Below are 20,819 nucleotides of genomic sequence, written 5' to 3'. Positions count from 1 at the left end.
GATTATAGTTAGCAGTCGGCTGTCCTGCCCACAGGCGTAGATACTAATTCTGTTCTCATAGTTTAGTCCGGAGTGGCCTTGAGCCCAGCCGGCCTCACCCTTGTGTTTCGCCACATCTTGTCGGTTAGTTGGGCGGGAACTATGTAAGGTAGTTCACCACTAAACAAGCCAAATTTTCCACCACCAAATTCCTCCAATGTTCAACATTCAATATGTGACAACATGGTCAACAACGCCTCAATTAGGCTTGCAATTGAAGATCTTGAATTACAAGAGACCCCAAATTATGCTGCAACCATGAGAAAGTACTCAGTCAATCAAGAGATCCTGTACTGACAGCATAAAGACTTGCAACTTGCTCAGGATGAAGCAGCCTCCTGATATAAGAAAAAGCTCTCTGATATACAGAAGACAGAGCTCCTAAATTATATAAACAAGCTCTCTAGCTGTGGTCTTGCCATTACATCTCAGATCCTACAAAATATCATACAAGAGATAACAGAAGAGAATGTTGGAATTAACTGGATTAATCAGTTTCACAAGCAGCATAATGACAAGATCAAATGCATTTATCTTAAAGCAATTAATTAAAACAGACAGGTAGCAGATAACTATCAGTACTTTAAGCACTTCTATATACTTGTAATTTGATGATTTATTTGATTAATTGCAATTGCAGTTGTTGATGCTGGCTAACTATTTGATACTTATAAAGTAGTTGGAGCAGAAAATCAATTAATATAATCTTAAGCTCTCAAACATCTACAACTTTAATAAAAAAGAATTTCTTCTAGACTTCTGCCATGTCTTAAAGTGATTAGTCTCTATTAAAGCTCTACAAGCTGGAAAGAATGTCATCATTCAGAATAATAGTTGGGAATTCCTCTTATTGCTCTGCTCAGTCTCTGCTAAAGAAATTGCACTATCTTCAGCTCTTATTTACCAGAACAAATCACAAGATCTCCAGAATACATAGCTAGATAATTATGATGAAAGTGAATGAGCCTACTTTGCAGCTTCAACAAATAATTGAAGCAATAATAAATATAAACTGGAGTGATTGAAACAAGTTTTCAATAAGCATACTAAAAAACAAGCTGGTTGAGAAAGATGTCTGCTTCTACTAGATGGGCATTCCTCCCATATAAATATGAAATTTATTGAATATACTGACTGTAAAAAGATTCTTCTTATGATTCTTCTGCTGTATTCAATCTACTATTTGCAATCTCTTGATATTAGAATCTTTAAGCTGCTGGGCAAGACATATTTGAACAAGCTGGAAGTACTATTATATTATGGAATGGGCTATATTCAAATGACAAAAAGGGATTTCTGGAGACTATTTAATGTAACTTGGAAGAAGGCTTTGACAGTTGAAAATATACTTGCTGGCTTTGTAAAGACTGAGATTAATTCTCTGAATTCTCAATGTTAACTACATCAATTTGAAACTGCTCAAGCCCCTACACTGCCAGTTAAACCTTCTATTTCTAGTAATATGCACCAGCTCTGACAAGAGATTAAGAGTATACATCTCCAGCACAGTCTAAATTCACAGAGCATTAGACAGATTATTCAAGCCAGTGAGCAGTTTGCTCTTTGTAATGAACTACTAAAACATAAGAATCAGTATCTAAGATTAACTCTAGTGATAAAGAAGCAACACTGCAAGCAAGGCAAGCCCCTAGACCTACTCAATAGAGATAATCCTAGTCAAGTACAGTTCTGGTCTCTAATAAAAGTTCTTAAGGCATGTGAGCACCTGAATAAAATAGAGACTGAAAAAGCTGATAAAATTACTCAAACATAACAAATAAAGCTTCAACAGAAGCTTTAAAAGAAGCAGACTGCTAGAAATACTGAAGAAAGACAGATTGAACAGAAGAATGCCTGTAAAAAGACTCACAAGTAATGAGAGACTGAAAAAATCAAATATGCTAGAGAAAGAGAGACATAATATGTTGCTTGTAAGAAGAAGACTTTACAACTAGCAGAGAAGAAAAAATGAGTGGTTGAATGTGCTACTAAATACTGGCAGTCAGAGCTTCAAGCACTGGCTTCAAAGCACTGTCAGAAGGACTCCCCTACTAAAGATCCTCATCACAGAGAGCCTATACAATCTTCTAAAAGAGGAAGTAAGAGCTCTACAAGCCTCTCTAGCAAGGCATTAGACTCCCTAGCTGAGAAATCTACTGTTGACATTCCTTTGAATTCTTTCCTATCTACCCCCCAGATCTCTCACTCTGGCCACAATATTAGGCTGTCCACCCATTTATTTTCCTAACTACACTAATTTCTATGCTTCAAAGAACACATTCATTTAATATTTAATAGCTATTTAATAATAAAGATCTGGTTGTTGAGATATTTAATAAATTCGTTGCGTGGAGCGTTTGGCGAAATTTGGCTCGTTTAGTGGTGTGGCTCGTTTAGTGGTGAACTACCTTACGGAGTACTCCGTATGCTGCTCTACTTCTCCGTCGGCCAAGGATGGACTGGGGGATCTTTGGCAAGCACCCCCATTCAATTCATAACGCTCTAGAGCCCGCGGCGGGACTCCTCTTGGTTACGATTAGGCTGCCATCCTTCCCTCGTAGAGAAACTCCATGTCTCAACGCTTGGGTCAGCTACAGAGTTCGCGGCCAACAATTGAGGCTCGGACACAATCACACCCATATCGAATGCCTTTCTCCGACGCGTCCGCGATGGATAGGCTTCCCAATGAGATATGGCAGATGATCCTCGATCGCGCAATGATCCGTGATGCCCCTCTGTGTATACATGACTTCCTGTCGGCCACTGGGGTCGCAAAACGGTCCATAGATGCCGAAAATAAGCGAAAAAGAGAGCAGCGAGATTGTAACCACATTACTCCTAAAGGTGTGAATGCTGAAATTTCACAATTCTTGATTATCCTGACTTACCTTCGAATGGTCCATCTCTAGCGAGACAATCGCGGACGAGGCCTAACAGAGTCCGTGTGTTGACGAGGAATGATCCAGAGGGCGAAGAGCCGCTCCAAGCAAACTCTTCCCTCGCACCCACGTCTACATCGCTTTTACACAACCTCCATAAGAGCCAGAAACCGCATTTTCTCGACTGGCAACTCATTAACGGAACCTGCCAACTTTTCCGCAAATTAGGAAAAAGATCCTTCTTCGCCAACAAAACATTCGCCATGGAGCCGGCAATCTCCGAGAAGCTCCAGCAATGCAAATTAAAACAGCTCAGTGTAGAAAACCAGCAGATGGCAGTTCACTACATCAGATCAGTCATATTCATCGAAACGTGCTTATTCTCTCCGAGATCCATATTGTTACTACCTCGTCGGGTCGCCATTTTCCCGCGCCTTCGATGGCTCGACCATCTCTTTGCATATGCTGCAGACTCCCCTTCAAGCCCGGATGAAGTGCTCTATTCTATCTCTACACGAAAGGCGCTTGTGTCGCCTCTTCACGACTTGCTTTGTGGTATTGGCGTCCCCACGGACAGACTGGAGCTTGGCTCCATGCGTAATAAGTACGTATCATGGGAAGAGCTTGAAGCTACTTTGCGGAGCGACATATATCCCATGCTGAGATTCGTGGCCGAAGCGAAGGCGCGACAGAAAAAGGTAAAAGTGTGAGGGCCCCAAGACCCTCACACCTTGGGTTATTTCCTTCCAGCTTGCTCGGAACACTCTACAGGTGATAACAATGGGATCATCGTTCTACTTTTTATCAAGTTTATCAAATGAAGGGATATGATTGGCATCGAAGATCACCTCTGAAGCTTCATCAGATATCCGATGCATTTATCTACAGAGTGGGGAGTGGTTGAGGTTCGGAGAAGAACCACCGCCTTCTATTCATTTCAATCAGACAAGAAGAGGAAGAGGGTTTGCTGAGAACAGAACGACAGGAGGTACGCATGCAAAGAACAACAACTTTCCATACACTGTCCAGTGTAATCGATCACGCCATTCTTTGCCATTTGAATGATCTCAGATACCTCTACTCCAAAATCTGGATAACCCTGCTATCCTCACCAAACACAAACTGGCAGCTATCTTTAGTTTCCTTCAAATATTTCTCACCAGATTCCATTTCTAGCAAACCATCCCTCAGTGTGCTTTGGGCAACTAGCTGGAAAGGACTGAGCATTCAGTTATCACATATTTATCGCATTATGCCGTCATTAGACATACTATCCCACGTGTTAACTGGCATGTTGATAATTCAGATTGCAAAGCCTTACAGGCTTAGTCATATTATCAGCATTAATGGGGACTGTACCTAAGTCTCGGGTTGGAGGTTCCTGAGGAACCATAGCAGAGCTGGTAGCATGGTTGATAGGACGCCTGTTAGGTGTAAATTAACTACATGATAAAGTTGTCAAAGGAACCAATGCCAATATGCGCGCCGAGGTCTGCTACACCATAAATCCCGCCAATAGCTGCATTGAGCGGCGTGTTAATAAACATCTGGAAAGCATGGGGTCCAGCAAACCGGCCCGTTGTACGGAGTACCTGGAACATCGCTCGGCCGACGACTTCCGTTGAAGCCACGTCCAGATTGTTTTTGTTTTCTCTTTGTGGGTATAGAAGTAGATGATAGCGGTTAACGCGGCAAACAGTGGCTGTTTACAATGGTCACGTTCGGGAGGCGGTACAATGGGGTGGCCCAGCGGCAATACACCAACGCATAGAAGCACGATCGGGATAGCATGCGATACGTGGTTCTTAACTCAGTCCCACAGCATGGGACGACAGTGAGAGAGATTGGTATGGGGTTAATGGCGCCGGGCCTCTTTTGGCTGTGAGATAAATGGTCAAGACTCGGAGAAGCTGAAGAGGTGACCCGGATGAAGTGAGGTTGGGGCTAGCCAATCACGTTGCTTGGACGTCGGCCGGCTCAAACGTCTCCTGGTTGCTACTCATGATTCTTGAGATTCTCGATATCATAAAACATTCTTTTTCAATGCAAAGAAGATTAAGTCGTACTTATATATACATACAGAAATAAAATAGAAGAAAGGTCATTATAGTAGCGACCAAGAGGTGACAATCAAAGAGCCTTGGTGGTGAGTTCACATATGAGAAACTGCTCAAAGTTCATGAACCTCCCAACCAACCGAGTCAAACTTTCGCAAGGACGTCCGTGCTCAGCTTTAGTCAACCCCAGGAAGATCAAAGTCAGGGAAGGCAGGCCAGTCTCCCAGCCTGCCCGGATCACCGCCAATGCGAACGAACGAAGCCACCGAAGGTGTCGGGCCATCCAAAACGAACAGCATAAACCATCCCGGAGGGCACGTGTGGCTATCTGGCGGCGCGGTTATGGTGCAAGTGGTCCCGGAGCAGGACACAGCAGGGAAAATGGTTCTTGAGCCAAAGCTATTTCCGTGGGTGCTGGAAACTAGGCCGAGCAAGGATACCCTGAGTTTCGAGGTATCCCCGGATGTGATCTCAATCTTATAATTTTGACCGTACGCCCAATCTGTGTCCTGGATGGTAAATGTCGGCCGAGGAGCCCCGGATAGGAGATACGGAGGGAGGAAAACCTCCACACGATACTCCTGCGGGAAGTCCGGGTCTTCTGGGTCTGAGCCAGACACCAAAACCCTTCCGTCAGGGATCAGGATTGCTTCGGAATGGTACATGCGAGCGATTGTAGTGTTACCCATGACACTCATTCGCTGATTAACCGGCTTTGAAGGATCATACAAGACAGCGTTGAGATTGGGGTCTTTGGCTAGACCAAAACCAGCAACGCCCTCCTTTGCGCCATTCAGGATCAAGAATGTTCCGTCAGGAAGTCCTGCCATACAAGTGAGGACCCTCTTGGAAGGCTAGCTAAATCGTCAGTCAACGGGCTCTTGTTTAAAACTCGCAACTCTACAACGTACCATGCGTTCAATAACCCATTTGCTGTTCGGTACTTCTGGTTGAATGGAGACACAGTTATCGATAGCATTTCCTCCGAATGGGGTCGAGCCTCCGCATAGCAAAACACCCAGAGGGTCGGTGTAAGGTGCGTGTTGCGGCAAAAGAACCATTGTTCCTTCAAGTGGATATGTGCGGCCACCTTCATCATTGTTGACCGCCCCTGGCATGTTTGGCAACGTCTTCACAGTATCAAAGGTCTTTTCGTCCAAAATCCTAGCCTCGTTATAGTACGCAGCAAAGATATCGCCACTTGGCAGAGGTGTAAGAAATGGATATAGATTATTAGGATCAGTTCGCTCAAGCCAGTCCATGTAGAGAGCTGGCCCGACCCGTGGCAAGATCTCAAGTGTTGGGACTGGCGGACCATTGGAGCCCTCTTCGCCACCCACAATTAAGATCGATCCGTTAGCCATTATCATGGCGGATGGATACCATCGGCCGTCCTGCAAAGCCAGCTCATCCGGGTTCTCCTGCCAGTCATTCACACTGGGCTTACCTGGGGAGCCGTCCGGCCAATACAGTCTAACCCCATGCGTTGAAGTCCCGGACCATCCACCAACAGTGAGCTGACGTCCAGCTCTGTCCGGAAGTACAAGGCCCCCAGAGCAGAAAATGTCTGTTTTCACATGCATGGGACGCCATGCCTTGCTGAAGTCTTTCTCGAATGCAGGGTCAAATTCGTATGCTCCGGTGGTATTCGGATCCCCTGTCCCGAATTTCTCCTGAAACGTGATTTTACCATTAATGCCAACAGTGGTCATGAGAGAAACGACGACTCCGCCAATGAGAAACTCATATCGGCCAGCAGCGTTACCGGATGGAAAGCTCCATGTCTGCAGCGGAGAGCCCGTCCATTTATAATAAGTAATCAAGTTGCCGGCCCCACAGATTGCCGTCTCATTACCAGGGCAAGTCATACTACACCTACTCTCGGGGACTAGCTTTGCGCCAGCTTTTCCGATATCCGCAACATCACCGCAGACTATTCAAGTTAGCTGGATCTTGAAATGGAAGACTGCAAAGATATCACGTACAACATTCCTCGCCGTAGGTCATTCCGCCGGCTCCAAAACCAAACATTGAACAACGGCTGAGGCAATTTGTTGCACTATTGTTGTCTTTATCAATTATTTGATACGGAAAAGTTCGTTTTTGATTGACATTGTCTCTAAAATGAAAATCAGCATCGTCTGCTATTACCAAGAAAAGAGACGGCCACGCTTACTCAAGACATCCTTGATATTCCCACGATCCAGGAAGGCCACCGGTCTGCGGTTCCGGGTTGGGCAACACGGTCAAATCACCTTTGGAGTACACGCTCATACGATTGGGACCACCACATTTTTCGCTAGTGTCTCCAGCGCAGCTCATGGAACAGTTTGAATCGTCCGCTAATGCTGCTTCCTTTCGAACATAATTATCGCAGAAGCATTGCCTGCTGAACTGAGTTCCAGCTACCACGTAGCCCATACCAGCACAGCGAGAGACGCAAGATTCGATTGTGAGCTTTGGATCATCGGGAAGTTGACGCTCCATGATTCGCCCGTTGGTATTATCCACGTAACAGCCAGCGTAGTCCCAACCAGTTGGCAACGCTGTTGGGACTGCACTGGTGGATGATGATACTGGCGTAGTTGATACAATTGCATCCGTTGGGGAAGAAGTAATTGTCGGCTGAGCGGTGGTTGGACCCGTCGAAGGAGAAACGGCAGTGTTCTGATACAGATTCAACCGATCAGGGCCTCCGCAATTCTGTTGAGGATTGCCATTGCAGGGCATTGTGCACTTCTCTTCTCCATCTGGGGCGGGACCTCCGTTGCGAAGTTCATTATCGCACCAACATTCACCACTATACTCGACGCCGGCATATACATAACCTTCGGACATGCACGCGTTTTCGCAATTTTCGACAGTCATATTAGATGGGCCACCCAAAGTGTAGCCGACATTGGACAAGGTTCTGGCCCCGACCGAGTCGGTATAACATCCTAGGTATTTCCAGTCATTTGGATCTGCTCTGGGAAACAATGCTGCTCCTTGGGCGAAACTGAAGAGTAAAGGGAACTGTGGACTTCTGTTTAGCTTGCTTTGGATTAGAACAATACAGATCATCTGTGAGCTTACTGCTAACATTCGGGCCGCGCGAGAAGAATGTAAATTAGCCATCTTAACGGATATCCAAGAGGGGAGCTCTCCGAGTAGGAAGCCCCGTCTAAGATGCAAGATGGTTAATTGACTGAACGTTTTTGGATACAGCAGGAGCCTACAATAACTACTCCATAGGAACGGACTACTTTATACCCCGACAATTCGGGCACGACTTCCTCCTTTCAAGGAGCATGGCCCTGGCGGTTTTGAATCACACCAGGCACAATTCACATGACTTTTACGGTAAAGTGCTAGTGGAGTTTCTCTTCAGCTCGCCAGCTGATTAGGAAATGGTCCATAAGCGTTTCTAGTCACCAAGGGCCTTCATGTGTTTGACAAGAGCATTGGGAATCTGGATTGCACCATATCGGTGAGTTACGTTCCGTCTACGCGAGGACTACCCCAATCAGATAAAAGACTAGCAGATATGGTTCATGCAAGCACTTTTTGGGGAATTTGCTTTTCGGGTACCTCCGTATTCGCGATATGTTTTCACGATGCGTTTGGGCAAGGCTAAAGAAGCACAAAATGGGGTTCAATTCAAGACACCCTGGTACTTGCATATGGAGGCTGTGAGACATAATCTGCATAGCTGGTTGGAAGGCTAATAATAGCGTTTACTCCAGGAATTTCGAAAGTATTAGCGTAACGGGGAGTCAGACAAGGTGAAACTGAAGGGAGGCCAAAACCTCCAAGCGAACAGTTTGGCTGGGGATGCGGTGAGTGGCTAGTTAAAGCTCTGTTTGTTTTGTTTGTTTAGCTAACTAGAGGAGATGTTTGCTTGATTTGCGCTCTGCCAAAGCCAAAAAAATCACGATTCGCGACTTAGACAAACGCCTAAGGAGAAGGACGGAGTTCAAATGCATTGAGTGTTTCGTACAGGTTATTCTAACTCGCTATTTCAGTTTATGAGCATACAGATGACCCTTAACTATCTCGTATAATTAATTCATATACTGACTGCCCTAGTCGTTTTGCTAGGGCTTGTCGTCTAGGGTCGTTGGCTCGATGGTTGACTACTGCAGTTCGAGCGTATCATGCTCCGCATGGCCTCTGTTCTTCCACATCAAGAACTCTGACTCTAGATCCAAGTTTGGGCTTGGCGTTAAACGGTTACACCCGGAGGCAAATTTCGATATCACTCGGGGAAAAAGAAAAAGCGGGCTGGTTCTTTTTCAGCTACATGGACCTTCTTGCCACATCCTGACCGATTTGACAGTCATCCCTCGATTATTATCTTCCGGCCAAGTGGGATAAAATGTGTCGAGACCTGCCAAGTGGGATTAGGGCTGCGAACGTGGCAAGAGACAGGAATAAGAAGATCAGAAAAAGCAAAGAAAAAAGAAAAAAAAAAAAAAGAAAAGTCCGCAAGCTTACTCTTGTAAAAGTCCGAGGCTGCCAGGCCCTCGTCAGTCCATGGCTTCCGACCGAGGCCATCTGAAAACCAGCCATTTGTGCTGCCAACAGCGACATTCAAAATGAGATAAAACGGCTGATCGAAAGGAGTATTCGAGTTTCCTGTCTGTGACCAAGGATCCATAAGCAAAGATGAATTGACGGTTACTCCCTCAAATTCACCCCGTTGCCACATTGTTTGGTCTTTGTTGAATTTCCAATAGAGCACCTGCTGCAGCGGACTATCGATATATGTGAACATATAATCCCTGGACCACTCGAGGCCAAAGGTGTGGAATCCTTTGGTGTAATCAGTCCGACGGATGGATTTCCCGCGAGTTGATCTCCAAAAGGCGTCGGTCTCAGGTGTTGGCCCTGCGAACGTTCAGACCATGAACTCTTGCGTCCCAAAAAACGGGGCAGAATATGCGGATGTACTGACCCCAGTGTATAGAACCTGACACGACATCCCTGCCGCCAAGACTATAGTCGACATCGTTTCCCCGGCTCTCTGCGATATCAATTTCGCCGCTTGCAGGCCAGGTACCATAGGTTTCATTCACAGGCATCATCCCTAGGATAAGAAGTAAATCAGCGAAGAACCTCCACTAGAAGGGGCTTTACTTACATATGGCAGGCCAGAGCCAGTCTCCCTGTGGCATCTTGGCGACCACTTCAACTCGGCCATAGCGGATGCTCTTCTTTCCCTTCGTGTTCAGTCTGGCCGACCGGACTGGAGGGATAATTAACCCTAGGGTTTTATTCGATCGAATCGAGCATGCTTCGTTGGTGTTTGCCGTACAAGACCCATCTCCACCAGCTCTCGTTAGATTCAGCGTATATCCATCGATAAGCTGTGCCTCGGTGATTGAAGTCGTTTCCGTGGTTAAAGTCGGCACGATGTGAAGCCCTTCACTGTCAACAAAAGAGTTCCTTTCGTCTGTTGTGGTCCAGTCAAAAGCGCCCGTGCCAAATCCGCCAATCTAGTGACTCTGCTTAGTGTTTCACAATGAATGTAATTGCGATGAGAGAGAGACATACCTGAACCTCGTGGTTCCATACGTCTCTGTTGAGCGATGAAAACTGGTCATCTAGAATGAGGCAATACTACGGTTTTGGGTCAGCATGAAGGAGTTATTCGTTGCCCGCTAAACGTACCTCATGCCGTGCCACCTTCTGGCTGACGGAAAAGTTAATATACGCACTCAAGGCTAGGCCTGCAACGATGAATCCCCAAATGATATAGTTGCCGACCCGAGTCTTCTTTAGTTTCCTGTCGTTCAACCATGGCCTTTCGTACTGACCATTTAGTCTGTAGGACTTAAACTGGCGTCGTGCAGCCTGTCTGGATCCTGACGGGATATCCGACGGCTGTGAAGAATAGGATGCGGCTCTCAGGGATGCGGCTGCGCTGTCAGAGAAAGGGTTCCGAGGGGCGCGGGCGGACTTTTCCATGGCAGCAATCCTATTCTTGTGGTAAGTGTCTCTCGTGAGACGTAGGGGAAAGCGGCCCTTTATGAGGTCTTTGCTGCAGGATTACGCCAAAACTCGTGTTTACGAATGGCTGTCGATGTCCAACTCTCCTCCCAGGATGGCATTTTTATACTATTTTCTCTGATTGACCCTAGGCATGTTTTGCCTAATTATGTGCCATGTGGTTTAACAATGACAGATTTTAGCTTATCACTAGAAAGCCCTTTCAAGAAGCACGTCTATCATTAACTGCTTCTTGCTGGCTGGTATTTGTACGGAGTACTCCGTATGGAGTACACAGGTCTCATAATACGGCCTATAAAATTCGCCTGCTATCTCAAGTGGTTGGCTTGTCAATACAAGCAGCGTGGTAAAACTCTCCTTTTTTTTTCTTTTTGGCCATGTTTATACCCCCCGGCCCCCTGTCAGTTGCATTGACCCACAGCTTGCCATCATTCCTGGCGTGGCAGAAAATCCGCGGCGATCACCCCCGGAAGGCGAGCCGAGAGCAACTCTGCCAAGCCAGCCTAGCTCAAATTGGGCTGGGGCTGCGACCTCATGTCTCGCTTTCCGCCAAAAAAACGCTGTCACTCCTGTTGCTGTCAGCGGGCAGCCGCTCACCGACCTCAATTCTTCGCTTCTTAATTACTGGGGCTCTCTTAGCCCAATTGCCCCATTGGGTAGATCAGTCTTTTGATGGACTGCGAGCGGAGGACTCAAAACGTGCCTCGCTAGCTCCATATCTTGCGCCTCAGCTCAAAACAGTGGCAGAAACAGGAGAATTTGGTGCCATCTCAATGCACGAAATAACCATGCTAGCGTGATCCACAGTTTTAAGACTCCGTACTCCATACAGAGTAGTTATGGCCCCAATCGTTCTGTCCCTTTCAACCAGCCTCCCCAATCTCAGGATACAAATCAATGCGATATGGCTCGCTTGGATCAAGAGACCACTGCTTCTCGCTTATTTTATCTTTCATCTCCTCCGTCCTCCGTACTCTGTCACTTTCAAAGTCACAGCTCCATCCAATAATTGCCCGATGGTGACAGCCCTACACATGCCAAGAGTTGAGTACCCGTCAGCCGATGTCGATAGAGGATGTTGTTCGGAGTTCCGTTCAAAAGCCTCTGCAATATGTCCGTGCCCAAGACATCTTGATTCAATATCAAACCGGGGGATCTGTTTTTATGCACTGGTTTCTTTGTTGGGAAATTTTTGATTGTGAAACAGCTCCAGCATGCACTGCCTCCATTGGACTCCCGGACTGTCAATTTAAAAAAAAATATGCTGACGACCAGGAATGGTAGTCAAATTTTCCTTGCGTACGGAGTACTATGTAGTGCATTCTTTTATTCTGATAGGGGGCCTTTCGCTTTCGCTGTCCCTCCCCCCACCGCACCCCCCGGGGAACAATGTGACGAAACCAAGGGCACACTTGGTCTAGTGTTATCACTGGCCCAGTAGGCTATGGATATCTCCTTAGAACTCCAGGTGAGAAAGAAATTCTTCTTGCCCAGCTAGGCTGCTCTAACTAAAGATACCAAAGCTTTTCTTTTAGAGCATAGTTAAACAAGTTCAATAATGACCAAAGTCCTAAGTTTTTTTAACGTTGGAGTTACGAAATATAGGGTGTTAATGTGTTTACCTCATACCGAAGTTAAGGATTGAATGTCAAATGTGAATGTCCACAAAGGTAACCCGGATTTTTGGGAGTATTCTGGGAGAGAAACACCAGATAAGAGCGAGAGGAGTTATGGGCACCAGCGTGCAAGTTTCTGCGGGTCAGATGCCCCGCGCCGGGCGGGCAACAGGCGGTACAAGTGCAGATCCAGCAATAGAAGGGCTATTTTTGCCCGGGGCCCGGGGGTTTGCTCCGACCAACTTGTCGCCTCATCCCTACAAGCCGAGGATATGCGGTCTTAGGATGAAGTGCTGACATTACTCGAGCGAGGGCCTCCGCGAGCAACAGGCAGTACCGATATACCATGGCAAAGATCGACAGCCAGCCTATTGCCTCAGGCGGACGAGGGCTTGGACCGCACCGGCGGTGCTTTCGAAGCAAGCGCTGTTTGGCATTTTTTGGCATTATGTTTTTTTGGATTGATTCAGGAAGGAGAACAGGGCAAGTTGGAGAAAGGGATAGAGAAACATTTGAAAAACTCTTGTCGGGATACACTCAAGCTGCCTGTCTCGGTCTTTCGGGGACAGCCATGTTGTTAGAAAAGCTTGGTAGGGCTCTCTGAACTTTCGTTGACTCGATACATCATACATGACCTTCATGGCGCCAACAAACTTAGTTTCAACATTCAGGTCAATGAATCCCTTCACAAGTAAATGCAATGCTGCCGGACCTGCACTCGGCGACTTCGAGAAATGTACCTTGTCAGACGATGGTGCGAAATACCCAAACCTACTTTGAGAAATACCTCCACAGAATGTCAAAGTCAAGACACCTTGTTTTTGAAAAGACAACTCCTGCATAAGAATGCTGCCTAGAAGGCACATGAAGGTCCAAAATATCCTTCAAACTACGATGAACGCCATAAAACACTTACTACTCGAGCATCACAAGAATTGTTGGCCTCCCTGCTTGATTGAGCCTTGTCAGCAAATTCCTGTTTGTTTGACAAAAAAGCTTTTAATATTACAAATATATAAACTCGAGGATCCCGAGATAAAATAGTAAAGACAGGCAAATCACCCTGAAATAAAGAATAACAATCATGGGAGCAACATTCAAAGTTCATCTCGGATCGCAACGTCGAAGATAGAAACTTGCCCACAAGAGAAACAAAGATAAAGCCACTGCAGTTCCAAATTCTATCCCCGCTCAGACACCGCCTCACTTCGGATTCTAATATAGGACAAATATGGTCGGTTCTCCGCTTCATCTCCCGATGCCATCCTAGAAGAGCTTTCCGTTCTCCTAGTAGAAACTTAGGCCTCGCAGTTCTTTCCGTGCCTGCCCCTGAAGCGTCCGTATGTCTTTCCGTGGTCGCCGCCCTTGGAGTGTCCACATTCATTTTCATCGTGCTTGTGGCCGTCATGCTTGTGGCCGTTGTGCTTGTGGCCATCATGCCCATGGCCGCCATGCTTGTGGCCGTCGTGCCCATGGCCGCCGTGCTTGTGGTCATCATGCCCATGGCCGCCGTGCTTGTGGCCGTCGTGCTTGTCACCATGCCTCTTTTCATCTTTCATATGGCCGCCGTGTTTGGAGTGTCCATATTCATTGTCGTGTTGCATGTGGCCACCATGTTTGAAGTCACCGTGTTGCTTTTCGGGTTGCATGAGGCCACCATGCACGAAGTCACCATGTTGCTTTCCGGGTTGCATGAGGCCACCATGCATGAAGTCACCATGTTCCTTCTCATCCTGCATATGGCCGTCGTGCTTGTGGCCGCCGTGCTTGTGGTCATCGTGCCCATGGCCGCCGTGCTTGTGGCCGTCGTGTCCATGGCCGCCGTGCTTGTGGTCGTCGTGTCCATGGCCGCCGTACTTGTGGCCGCCGTGCTTGTGGTCGTCGTGCCCATGGCCGCCGTGCTTGTGGTCATCGTGCCCATGGCCGCCGTGCTTGTGGTCGTCGTGCCCATGGCCGCCGTGCTTGTGGCCGTCGTGTCCATGGCCGCCGTACTTGTGGCCGCCGTGCTTGTGGTCGTCGTGCCCATGGCCGCCGTGCTTGTGGTCATCGTGCCCATGGCCGCCGTGCTTGTGGTCGTCGTGCCCATGGCCGCCGTGCTTGTGGCCGTCGTGTCCATGGCCGCCGTGCTTGTGGTCGTCGTGTCCATGGCCGCCGTGCTTGTGGTCGTCGTGTCCATGGCCGCCGTACTTGTGGCCGCCGTGCTTGTGGTCGTCGTGTCCATGGCCGCCGTGCTTGTGGTCGTCGTGTTGCATGTGGCGGCCATGCTTGGAGTCACCGTGATGGTCTCCGCCGCCGAATTGTATGTGCTTCAAGCCTTCGTGCATGTTGTTATCATCCTCGAAGTGCCCGTGGTTGTTTTCCGTTTGGTCACCACCTTTGAACAGTTTGTTTAGCAAATTGTCATTCTCCGCGTGGCCGCGACCCTTGAAAAGTTTATGTATCATGTTATCGTTTTCTGCGTGGTGGCCACCCTTGAAGAACTTATGTATCATGTTGTCGTCCGCATCATGACCCTGTCGACAGCAAGTCCAGCAATTGCCCTATGAGTTTTGACAGGTGTATCAGTACGGGTACCCAATTATGCATGTAGTGGTTAATTCATTTCAGTATAGATATGTATCTGTTGACGTGTCCTCTCATGGTGTGTGAAGAGTTTTTGCAGTAAGCAGAAACGTAGAGCAGAAATATGGCACACATACCACTCTAAGAACAATCTATTAAAGTCATAAATGTCAGCAGTGCTTCAATTAGGGGAAATACCTGAATACCTAATACATACCATGCGCGCGGGACATAAACGGGGACGATGCCAGCAAGCCCTGAGGCAAGCCTGTGGAGCATGGTTGTCTTCGTGAACTCCGTGATGAATATTGTTGTCTGGAAAATTAAATGAACCAATAGCCCAAGCGGGAGTAGCCACAAGAGCAGTGGCAGCAATAGCCGTTGTCAGATGCATATTTTTTATGGCTTCGAATGCAGGAGACCGGGGGTAGAGAATTCAAAAGAGACTGGATACGATTGCTCTCGATGCCTTTGAAGCCGGATCTGATGTCTAGCAGTAAGCCCCCAAAGACACAAGGGCATGAAGGGCTTTTATATCTCGTCTCATGCTCTCAATATTCGCCAGCCCGAAAATTCTGGGGGAGAGATCTTCGCAGTTCTCTGAATCATAGATACATGTCTATGAGCAGGAACAGAACCAGCCACACTGATAATGACGCCTTGAGCAAGATTACTCTGGGAGCAACTCTATGAACTCAAGTCAAAGAATCAGCTCCTTCAAGCATTGCCAGCTCATCGCTATTGAGGGATCAGACCCTCGTTTGGCGCAACACAAGACTCAAAGCTCTCTGTGGATTGGTGATGGCTGGAGTTCGGGTGTGACAAGGAGGCTTTGAGTTCATTGAGGGCAGGTTCATCGGCTTCATTTGTCTCGATTCCTGCTCCGATTGTCTTGATCGATTGTGCCTGGATTTCTTCAGAAGCGGGAGGATGTTGATCTGCCGGAAGATCGACACGGTTCACTCTGGATGATGATGCAAGAGATGGCCTGCAGACGGGCGGGAGCCCACCTAATCCGCTCCGGGCTAGCGCATCCCGAAGTGCTGCTGCAGGTCAAGGCTTGGCGTCAGGGGCCTTGAGACAACCCCGATCGGACGCCAGTCGAGACCCAAGTTGGCGGTCGACTCGAGAGATGCAGGGCCAACCCGCCACTGAATCTAATATTCTCCTCCGACTCGTTAGCCAACTTTGTCCGAAGAACCATGCAGCGCCAGTTGCAGGCCAAAGGGATAACTTGGCCCTCCATCCTTGACACTGGCGAAAGGCTCGAGTCTATCCTGGTCAATCCGGAGACATCGTTGCATTGGATTGAGACGCGGACCCCCGCTAGCAAGAATAAATGCATATTTTCGCTTGCTGCCTCTTGTTTTTTCTCGAATTGTTCGTATTTCACGCATCGAGCCAGACACTCGGTGACCACCCAGCGGATTGCTCTTACAGGGATGGTTGTCGCAAATCTCCACCTTTTTAATATGTGTCTCGAAAAGAAAAAGCATGGTTGGCTTTCATGGAGACCCAATGCGTTGTTCCTCCGCCTCTCGCATGGCTGAAGCTGAAAATGTGCACTCGTGGATCAGCAAATCTATAATTATGATCATCCGGTTTGCCGCACCTTAGCGAACACGATAAGATAGCAGCCATGGCGTTTTCGGAGGCTCTCTGATAATTTCGGGCGGCATCTTCAGCGGAGCCTGAGACAAATCGCAGTGTCAAATCAACTTTGCCTATTGACGTACTTCATCACCTCGAGCTGGCATCTCCGGTCCCAAAATGATGCTCTGAAAAATACTGATGGTCACCTCTTTGATCTGAGTTCACATTGTGGACTGTCAGTTCGAATTAAACCTGTTCCTGATCACTTTAACCTTTTGCCCTTCTCTTCAAGCCAGAGCAAAGGTTTTCCCCGAGAGAATCGGATAGGTACATACTCTCTTCACAGCAAGGATGTTTTGGAGAAGTGCAAAATCGGACAACCTTGAGTCTACGCAGCCATCCGCACAAGTTTCCACGGAAAATGTGTCCCCAAGGCTCTCTGGTTGTTCTTCTGCCCAAGGAACTGCTAGCCGGCCATTCTCTCAATCTGAAAACCGCATGACAATAGCAGGAATTGATGAGGACTCAAAGTATAGAGCTGTTTGTTAATCTACAACCCCATGGCTGCCAGCTTTTTCATTGACTTTGCTCTAGATAATTAAATATCTTCACGCGAGACTTGCCACAAACCAATGGTATTCTCTGCCCACAGATCCAACGGTCGAGTACCATGGTCTTCTGCTCCGGAAGTCTCGCGGGAGTTATATTTCCGAACCGGAAAATGTGCATCCACTCTTGCTCGCTGCTGTGCAAAAGATCAATGTCTCGGTTGCTTTCACAATGTCAACTGAGACTACCAGAATCATCCTCTCACTTCTACAACCAAATCAGACTGAACTGGTACTCCCAAATGGGTTCCAGGTTCAGGTTATTGACTCCCTAGCAGATATTGCCTGTTCCCCGTCAAGCTCTGTAAAGAAGTTTCAATACGTAGCCTTTATTCGAGAGGAGGGATTTCTCCTGGTCTGGCATGATGAGCTAGATAAAATACTTCTCCACGCGGAAGATGTTGAAAGCAAACTTCTCTCTTTTGTAAGTAAAGCCCCATAGCGGCCTCGAATCACTACCTGATCCTTTTAACTCTAGATTTGTGGAACATCTACGTCTGTGTTTGCTTCGTCGATTCCTCGGTACCCCCTTCAACGCTCACCCCTCCACTCTGCTGCCAACTCGACACATCAATTTACGACGCGGCGGAGCAAAGAGGCGGGTGATGTCGTAAATCAGACATCAAGTCCCCCCGATGAAGAAGCTGCAAACCCTGTTGAATCGTTAGATAGGCCGGTCGCATTGACAAGTTCAATATTCGTCGGCCTAGGAGCATGTTTAATCATTGTTCTCATCTTAGGCTTCGGTGTCTCTAATCTTGTCTTACAAGTCCTCGTTGATGGAAAATGGTCAAGACTGGGGTTGCTTGCGACTATACCAGTCTTTATGCTTTTCAGTGTCTTTTTTGTTATTGTAATCTTTACCGATATTTTCCAGGCCATCGGGCCTATCAAAACCCTAAAAACAAATTCTCGATTTTATTCCGCCCTTCGGCCAGATCTTGCGCAGGCCTACTCTCTGGGCTTCAAGCCTCCTCGACTTACAATCCAGATGCCCGTTTACACTGAGTCATTGAACGGCGTTATCATTCCAACGATTACAAGCTTGAAAGCGGCTATATCGCACTACGAGTCTCATGGAGGTGAGCTATCCATCTCGATCTTGCTTACATTCCGATATCTAACTGGGAATGTGTCTTCAGGTGCTGCAACAATTTTTGTCAATGACGATGGCTTAGCATATCTCTCGGAAGAGGAAAGAGAAGACCGTATCAACTATTACCATGACAACAATATCGGTTGGGTGGCTCGACCCAGGAACAACGAAGATGGATATATCCGAAAGGGTAAATTTAAAAAAGCCTCCAACATGAACTTCGCCTTGAATATTTCCAATAAGGTTGAAGATAAGCTTCTTGGAATGCTGTCAGAGACACTAGAGACAACGGATATGGTTGATGTAGGCCGGGAAGAACTCTTTTACCAGCTGGCCCTGGAAGAAGTTCTTGCCTCTGATAGCAGAGTCAAAGCTGCCGGAGATATTCGCATAGGGGAAGCGATCCTGATTGTGGACTCTGATACTCGAGTGGTACGTCTGCCGTTTTGGAGAAATCTTGAAAATATTCGCTCTAACTCTCCAATCCAGCCAGTCGACTGCTTACTATACGGTGCTGCCGAGATGTTTCTCAATCCGGAGGTGGCGATTATTCAACATTCAACCGGTGTCATGCAGGTTTCTGAGGATTATTTTGAGAACGGAATCACATTTTTTACAAACCTGATATATTCTGCAATTAGATTCGCAGTTGGAAGCGGAGAGACAGCTCCATTCGTGGGGCACAATGCTTTTCTTCGTTGGCAGGGTAGGCATCTGAATTGTCATCGGACGCAATTGTCGCTTGCTAACTTTGACTAGCGGTCCAATCAGTCGGTAAACAAGATGACGGGTATGTAGCGTATTGGTCGGAAAGTCATGTCTCGGAAGACTTTGACATCGCTCTTCGTCTACAGATAGCTGGAAATATTGTTCGACTCGCAAGCTATCACGGTGACGAGTTTAAAGAGGGCGTATCTCTAACTATTTATGACGAGTTGGCGCGCTGGGAAAAGTACGTGTTTCCAAATGACCCCCAACATATGTTCAGTCCGCAGGAATACTGACGGTATCGATATAGGTACGCATATGGATGTAATGAGCTCGTTTTCAATCCAATTTATACCTGGATATACAAAGGGCCCTTTACTAGGCTCTTCATGACCTTTCTTTGGTGCAATTTGCAGCTATCATCAAAGATTACGATTCTGGGGTACATTTCTTCATGTGAGATCATAATCTGCCCGTAAAACCTCCCGTGACCCTAACTGATTTGTTTTAGATTATGCATTGGCATCTGGATTTCCATTGACAGTCATGAATTATTTCTTAGTCGGCTGGCTCAACGGCAGCTTGGACAAGTTCTATCTTGAATCCTGGAAAGGTATTTATGTCGGCCCTCACCGAACCTCGCATCATGCTAATGTACTCATTTCTAGTTTTCCTGGGCCTCATCCTCGTCTTTCCCCTCCTTGGTAACATTTGTCTAGCCATTATCCGCTACCGTCTCGCAGAAAAGAGCCTATGGGGCGCTCTTCTCGAAAACTTCAAATGGGCGCCGATGATGGCAATCTTTTTCGGTGGCATCTCGTTCCACATCAGCTTGGCGATCCTCTCCCAAATGTTTCGTGTCAACATGGAATGGGGAGCGACAGCTAAGGAGAAAGTTGATTCTAACTTCTTCAAGGAGATGCCCAAAATTTTCAAAAGCTTCAAGTGGATGTATGCCGTCGTCTTGCCTCTGATCGGTGGTATGGTGTACCTGGGCTGCTTTGCTCCAAGAGGCTGGGAGATCACGGAGATTGCAGCAGTCGTGCCTTTATCAGTGACTCTAGCTTCACATGCTCTTCTTCCCTTGCTTCTCAACCCTTCGTTGATGATATTCAATTACTAAGATACTAATACTTGGTGCAAGTCTGTGGCGTCGGAGGATGCGTTTGTTTTTGACTCGAAACCTCTCATAGATGGTCCTTGTGTTTTAAGCCCCATGTTAAACTTGCCTCTTTCTTTTTCTTTTCTTTTCTTTCTTGGTATTTTTTTTTTTTTTTTTTTTTTTTTTTTTTCCTTTTTGGGCGCGTTTGAGGAGCATTTTGGCGGTGTATGTTATAGAGCTGGACTATTGGTTGTGTGTACCGTCAGACTAGAGAGGCAGTAATATGATATCAGTACGGAGTAACCACTCCGTAATGCCTCGCGCTTGACTGAGTTGAGCCCCGTGGAAGAAAAACTTTCAAGCTTCTCTGGCTGAGTTGACCTCATCTGTCTGAGAACAACGAACAAAGCTACCATTTTTGCAATATCAGCCAGAGTTTCAACCTGGATCTGACTAAAACAGCCGGTGGTATGTACTCCATATGTACAGAAATCGCCAAATATAGACGCCATGCGGAGCACAAAGAGAGTTCGAAGCATCAAGGCGGAGTGGAAAGAATTTTCTGGCT

At 47.1% G+C, this 20,819-nt stretch overlaps 8 protein-coding genes across 8 annotated transcripts; 4 read left to right on the top strand and 4 right to left on the bottom strand.

Moving 5' to 3' along the window:
* Positions 1 to 2,609: 2,609 nt before the first annotated feature.
* CIMG_07834 (uncharacterized protein) lies at positions 2,610 to 4,381 on the top strand (the record flags this gene model as incomplete). Its single annotated transcript, XM_001240670.2, has 2 exons — positions 2,610 to 2,883; positions 2,949 to 4,381. The coding sequence occupies 2 exons, from the start codon at positions 2,610 to 2,612 to the stop codon at positions 3,626 to 3,628; spliced, it is 954 nt and encodes a 317-aa protein (XP_001240671.2). The 3' UTR covers positions 3,629 to 4,381.
* Positions 4,382 to 4,939: 558 nt separating this feature from the next.
* CIMG_13297 (copper radical oxidase) lies at positions 4,940 to 8,092 on the bottom strand (the record flags this gene model as incomplete). The annotated part of the gene is made up of 5 exons (XM_001240671.2): positions 4,940 to 5,829; positions 5,887 to 6,908; positions 6,961 to 7,094; positions 7,152 to 7,990; positions 8,051 to 8,092. The coding sequence occupies 5 exons, from the start codon at positions 8,090 to 8,092 to the stop codon at positions 5,152 to 5,154; spliced, it is 2,715 nt and encodes a 904-aa protein (XP_001240672.2). The 3' UTR covers positions 4,940 to 5,151.
* A 173-nt stretch (positions 8,093 to 8,265) lies between these two features.
* CIMG_13296 (uncharacterized protein) lies at positions 8,266 to 8,986 on the top strand (the record flags this gene model as incomplete). The annotated part of the gene is made up of 5 exons (XM_001240672.2): positions 8,266 to 8,317; positions 8,386 to 8,444; positions 8,500 to 8,646; positions 8,719 to 8,793; positions 8,843 to 8,986. 5 exons carry the CDS (start codon positions 8,266 to 8,268, stop codon positions 8,984 to 8,986), a joined length of 477 nt encoding a protein of 158 aa, XP_001240673.2.
* A 263-nt stretch (positions 8,987 to 9,249) lies between these two features.
* CIMG_13295 (glycosyl hydrolase) lies at positions 9,250 to 10,924 on the bottom strand (the record flags this gene model as incomplete). The annotated part of the gene is made up of 6 exons (XM_001240673.2): positions 9,250 to 9,344; positions 9,452 to 9,844; positions 9,912 to 10,043; positions 10,098 to 10,452; positions 10,511 to 10,576; positions 10,628 to 10,924. The coding sequence occupies 6 exons, from the start codon at positions 10,922 to 10,924 to the stop codon at positions 9,250 to 9,252; spliced, it is 1,338 nt and encodes a 445-aa protein (XP_001240674.2).
* Positions 10,925 to 12,415: 1,491 nt separating this feature from the next.
* Positions 12,416 to 13,207, top strand: CIMG_07838 (uncharacterized protein). The gene is made up of 2 exons (XM_001240674.2): positions 12,416 to 12,434; positions 12,490 to 13,207. Exon 2 carries the CDS (start codon positions 12,929 to 12,931, stop codon positions 13,184 to 13,186), a length of 258 nt encoding a protein of 85 aa, XP_001240675.1. The 5' UTR covers positions 12,416 to 12,434; positions 12,490 to 12,928; the 3' UTR covers positions 13,187 to 13,207.
* Positions 13,208 to 13,880: 673 nt separating this feature from the next.
* CIMG_07839 (uncharacterized protein) lies at positions 13,881 to 15,538 on the bottom strand (the record flags this gene model as incomplete). Its single annotated transcript, XM_001240675.1, has 3 exons — positions 13,881 to 15,122; positions 15,282 to 15,296; positions 15,362 to 15,538. 3 exons carry the CDS (start codon positions 15,536 to 15,538, stop codon positions 13,881 to 13,883), a joined length of 1,434 nt encoding a protein of 477 aa, XP_001240676.1.
* Positions 15,539 to 15,882: 344 nt separating this feature from the next.
* On the bottom strand, positions 15,883 to 16,640 carry CIMG_07840 (uncharacterized protein; the record flags this gene model as incomplete). Its single annotated transcript, XM_001240676.2, has 3 exons — positions 15,883 to 16,132; positions 16,290 to 16,470; positions 16,583 to 16,640. 3 exons carry the CDS (start codon positions 16,638 to 16,640, stop codon positions 15,883 to 15,885), a joined length of 489 nt encoding a protein of 162 aa, XP_001240677.2.
* Positions 16,641 to 16,903: 263 nt separating this feature from the next.
* On the top strand, positions 16,904 to 20,272 carry CIMG_07841 (uncharacterized protein; the record flags this gene model as incomplete). Its single annotated transcript, XM_001240677.2, has 8 exons — positions 16,904 to 17,277; positions 17,332 to 17,769; positions 17,824 to 18,873; positions 18,931 to 19,147; positions 19,201 to 19,393; positions 19,460 to 19,605; positions 19,661 to 19,762; positions 19,818 to 20,272. Exons 1-8 carry the CDS (start codon positions 17,089 to 17,091, stop codon positions 20,270 to 20,272), a joined length of 2,790 nt encoding a protein of 929 aa, XP_001240678.2. The 5' UTR covers positions 16,904 to 17,088.
* Positions 20,273 to 20,819: the final 547 nt, after the last annotated feature.

This window comes from Coccidioides immitis (genome assembly GCF_000149335.2).
Source record: "Coccidioides immitis RS genomic scaffold supercont3.3, whole genome shotgun sequence".
In the NCBI taxonomy this organism is placed as follows: Eukaryota; Fungi; Ascomycota; class Eurotiomycetes; order Onygenales; family Onygenaceae; genus Coccidioides; species Coccidioides immitis.
This window is presented reverse-complemented; position numbering and strand designations above follow the sequence as displayed.